At 43.1% G+C, this 5,007-nt stretch overlaps 1 gene segment (V, D, J or C); it reads left to right on the top strand.

Moving 5' to 3' along the window:
• Positions 1–4,104: 4,104 nt before the first annotated feature.
• On the top strand, positions 4,105–4,679 carry LOC125119181 (immunoglobulin kappa variable 1D-13-like). The segment is given in 2 exon segments: positions 4,105–4,186; positions 4,372–4,679. Coding segments are annotated over 2 exon segments (363 nt in total).
• Positions 4,680–5,007: the final 328 nt, after the last annotated feature.

The raw sequence follows: 5,007 nt of genomic DNA, 5'->3' as shown, positions 1-5,007 counted from the left end.
GGGAATAAACTGGAGGCAAAGATGGATAACTTACAGGAACCCTGACCAAGAGATACAAGATATCAAACTTAAACAAGAAGAGATGCAAAATACAATAACTGAAATAAAAAATTCACTAGGAGCAACCAACAGCAGAATACAGGAGGCAGAAGAACAAATAAGTGAGGTGGAGAACAGATTAGTGGAAATTATGGATGCAGAACAGAAAAGAGACAAAAGATTGAAAACAAAGAGTCTCAGAGATCTCTGGGACAATGTTCAACGCACCAACATCCGTATCATAGGGGTGCCAGAAGGAGAAGAGAGAGAGAGGGAGATAGGAAAAATATTCCAAGAGATAATAGACAAAAACTTCCCTAACATGGGAACGGAACCACTCACTCAAATCCAGCAAGCACAACGAGTACCATATAAAATAAACACCAAGGAGGAATACACCAAGACACATATTCATCAAACTGACCAAAATTAAAGACAAGGAGAACATCTTGAGAGCAGCTAGGGAAAAGAAACAAGAAACATACAAGGGAACTCCAATAAGGTTATTGGCAGATTTTTCACCTGAAACTCGGCAGGCCAGAAGGGAGTGGCATGATATACTTCACATGATGAAAGGAAAAAACCTCCAGCCAATATGACTGTACCCAGCAAGGCTCTCATTCAGATTTGAAGGAGAAATCAAAGCCTTCACAGGTAAGCAAAAGTTGAGAGAATTCAGCAACACTAAACCAGCCTTACAACAAATCCTAAAGGAACTTCTCTAGGCAGAAAAGAAAAGGCAGCAACAGGAAACAAAAATGCCACAAATGACAAGGCTCACCAGTAAACGTATATATGCAGTAAAGATATGAAATCGTCCATGCACAATTATACCACCAAAATCAGAAATCAGGAGAAGAGGTGGGTACAAATGCAGGATTCTGGAGATGAACTTGCAATTAAGAGAACAACAACTTAAAAGAATCTCGTATACATATAGACTCTTATATCCAAACTTCAGAATAACTGCAAACCAAAAATCTACAATTGATACACAAACAAGGAATCTCTGGAGAAGAAATATATCTCATAGTAAACCAGTGCATAATCCACCATGAAAGGAGTCATTTGACGTGATTCTTTGAATGCTGATGTCTTCTTAGATCTGATTCTGATTTCCTCTCCATCAAAGAATTTATGATAATTATAATTAAATAATACAAGTGTACAATTAAATAATATAGGTGTACAATTGTATTATTAATAACCATTTCTCTCCATGGTACAATGTAAAGTCTATAATGTCTTGTTTATCACATTACCTAGAATGGTGTAATGCCTTTATTGAAGAATCAATGAGATGTAACAAATTGTGAGGACGTATTTATACAGGTACACTGTTTTTTAACCAGCTTATGCATTTTATATTTACTTATTTCAGAGGGTGTATTATTTTTGTTATTCTTACCAGTTAAGTTATTGTTTTTATTGTGCTATATGAAGTAGTTAAGGGTATATATGGCTTCCTTCTTTATAAATTTTAGTTGTATAATACACTCAATTTTAATATAATGCTAATTGTTAAGGAAAAATTGAAATGTAATAGATAATACTAAATAGTAAAGAGGAAAGCCACACAAATGGGATAAAGTATAGATTAAATTTCCTATTTGTCTCAGCATATTTTCCATTCCACTTCTCCAAAGGGAGTTGCTTAACATGTTTCTTAAGATCCATGATATATAATCTGTTTGAATGTAATTGTGGTTAAATATATGTATTTTATTTTGTAAAAAAAAATAAGAACAGGCATTCTTCCTAAACCATGCAAAGCAATTACTAGATATTATTGAACATGAAAAGAAAATTGTATACAGTGATGAACATATTTGCTTTGGAATTAGTTAACTAGCTAGTTACCTACAATTATAAAGAGCTCTGAAGATACAGCTGAAGGGGAATATTTAAAATGTTCTTTAATTACTGTATGATAGATAGTTTCTTACCACTATGCACTCAGAATTGTCAATTCAAACTGTTTCCAATTGAATTTCTACCAATTTTTCTTAATTAGTTTCTAACAAGATTTGCTTCATTAATGGAGTTTTTATTATTGTTGTAATTAAAATAATTATGGAATATGTGCACATGCCTCAAATAAAAAAATAAAAATAAATAAATAAATACAACATATGAGTGAGATCCTCCTGAATAGCACAGGGGACTATATCTAATCACTTGTGATGGAGCATGATGGAGGATAATGTGAGAAAAAGAATGGAGATTCATGTGTGACTGGGTCACCTGGCTGTACAGTAGAACATGACAGAACACTGTAAACCAACCATAATGGAAAAAATAAAATCATTTAATTTTTTTTTTAAAAAATAGGAGTTTCAGTCAAAACTCAGTGGAAACAAATCTGAATAGTAACCATGAGGTCACAGGTTTGACCCCTAGCCTCGATCAATGGGATAAGGATCTGGTGTTGCCATGAGCTATGGTGTAGGTTGCAGATGTGGCTTGGGTCTGGTGTTGCTGTGGCTGTTGTGTAGGCTACTGGCTACAGCACTGATTTGACTGATATCCTGGGAATTTCCATATGCTGCGGGTGTGGACCTAAAAAGAAAAAGGAAAAAGAAAAGGAAAAATGTAATAATAAATTTGGAGTCCCTATCATGGTGCAGCGGAAACATTCTGACTAGGAACCAGGAGGATGCTGGTTTGATCCCTGGCCTCGCTCAGTGGGTTAAGGATCTGGCATTACTTTGAGCAGTGGTGTAGGCAGGCAGCTGTAGGTCCCATTTGACCCCTAGCCTGAGAACCTCCATATGCTTTGGGGGTGGCCCTAAAAAATGAAACAAAACAAAAATTTTGAAAAATAGTGTACAGCACACACACACACACACACACACACACACACACACACACTGAAAAAAAAATTCAGTAAGACTCAGCTAGCACTTGCCTAGATAACCGCTGCTCCAGGAGTCCTCATGGACAAGGATGACATGGGGACTCCTGAGTGCAGACAGGCTTTCCCACTGTGTGTGGGGACACAGCTTCTCTCCTTTGCAGCCACACCCTGAAGGGCTGGGGATCCCTGGTCTTGTGACACTGACAGCAGGGCAGCTTTCTCTCCAGCCCCATGGTGCCTCCTCCCTGGCCTCTCTGCAGCTCACAGCAACTCCACAGACTGTGGTCTTGGTCCTCACCCTGCTTCAGAGAGAAAAGATCAGACTGGGTTGGGGATGTTTTTAGTTTCTCCATATCTGACCTCCAAGTCCAGGGCCCTCCTCTGTAACTGGAGGAAGAAGCAGAGGTGGTGGGGAGATGACCAGCACTGGCCATGCCAGCCACATGAATGCTTTCCTCATCTCCCTCCAGCTCCACACCTGGCACTGGGCCAGGAGTGGCAGCACCCCCTTGAGGGGGACACCCTCCTGTCCCTGGCTGCATACCACAGGCGAGGCTCCCTCCTGTCTCTGCCAGCGCCCTGTCCACACCTTGTGGGCTCCTGCCCAGGTGTCAGGTTTCTAACATCACCTTTCTCAATGGTCCATGCCTCCCCCTGCTTGAGCCCCAGCTCCCTTCCACCAACCCCTGAGAGCTGGTATCTCTTAGGAGATCTGGTGATGCGGGAAGATGCAGGTGAACCAACACATTTAGTTCAGGGAAACACAGTCGGTGGTTGGTCTGAGGAGCATCAAAAGATGTACCTCATCCAAGTCATCAGAGAATCAGACCATAGAGGAAAATTCTCCAGCTTCAAGAATAGCTCCAGACACACAATGAAGTGGTATTATTAAATTCCCTGCAGTATTTTGAAATATTTTATCCCTGATATTCCAGCTCTTAGATGGAGATGGAGGAAAACAAATCCTCTCCTGACAGGACAGTGCACTGAGTCCATCGTATGGTCTCCAGGGAGAAACCTGTTTTCTGCAGCACATGTGTGCTGCCTGCTCTGACCTGAGTCCCCAGGGCACTGCCCCTGGGATGTCACCGAGACCAGCCCAGCCCTGCAGCTGTGCCCCAGCCCTCCCCTCCCCCTGCTGATTTGCATGTTCCAGAGCACAGCCCACCACCCTGGACACTTACTAAGTGTCTGGGCCCACCCTGGGAAGGAGGCAGTGGCAGTCGGGACCCAGCATGGACATGAGGGCCCCCATGCAGCTCCTCGGCCTCCTGCTGCTCTGGCTCCCAGGTGAGGAGGGAGACCCTCACAATGACTCTCATGGCTGTCACCTGCCCCTCAGCCCTGCTCCCTCTGGGACACCTGAGTGTCTCTGTGTGTCTAGGACATGGCCTAGCCACTGTGCTCAGTACCTCTGGGCTCTTCAAGGAAGTCCTCTGATAACAAGAATATGCGGTTTTTGTTTCCTCTCTTAGGTGCCAGTTGTGCCATCCAGGTGACCCAGTCTCCAGCCTCCCTGGCTGCATCTCTAGGAGACACAGTCTCCATCACTTGCCGGGCCAGTCAGAGCATTAGCAATAATTTAGCCTGGTATCAACTACAAGCAGGGAAGGCTCCTAAGCTCCTCATTTATTGGGCATCCGCTTTGCAAGGTGGAGTCCCTTCCCGGTTCAAGGGCAGTGTATCTGGCACTGATTTCACCCTCACCATCAGTGGCCTGCAGGCTGAAGATGTTGCAACTTATTATTGTCAGCAGCTTAACAGTGCACCTCCCACAGTGTGACAGGCCAGCACAAAATCCCCCCGGGGAAGCAGATGTGTGAGGCTGGCCACCCCAGCTGCTCTTGGTGCCTCCATCTGCTGAGAGCATTTCTCAGACCACACTAGAAGGTCATGGCAAGTTTTTGCTAGAAGGTCCAGGGAATATTGTGTGCAGAATTCAAGTGGATATTGTTTTCAAGTTTGGGAGAAAAACATGATAGGACTTTTTTTTCTGTATGCAACCCCTGGCGTGTCCCCACAATGGCTGTACCATGTTGCATCCCCACCAGCAATGAATAAGTGTTTCTCTTGCTCCACATCCTTGCCAGCATTGAGTGTTCTCACTGTTT

Source organism: Phacochoerus africanus, unplaced genomic scaffold, assembly GCF_016906955.1.
Source record: "Phacochoerus africanus isolate WHEZ1 unplaced genomic scaffold, ROS_Pafr_v1 Scaffold_179, whole genome shotgun sequence".
Lineage (NCBI taxonomy): Eukaryota > Metazoa > Chordata > Mammalia > Artiodactyla > Suidae > Phacochoerus > Phacochoerus africanus.
This window is presented reverse-complemented; position numbering and strand designations above follow the sequence as displayed.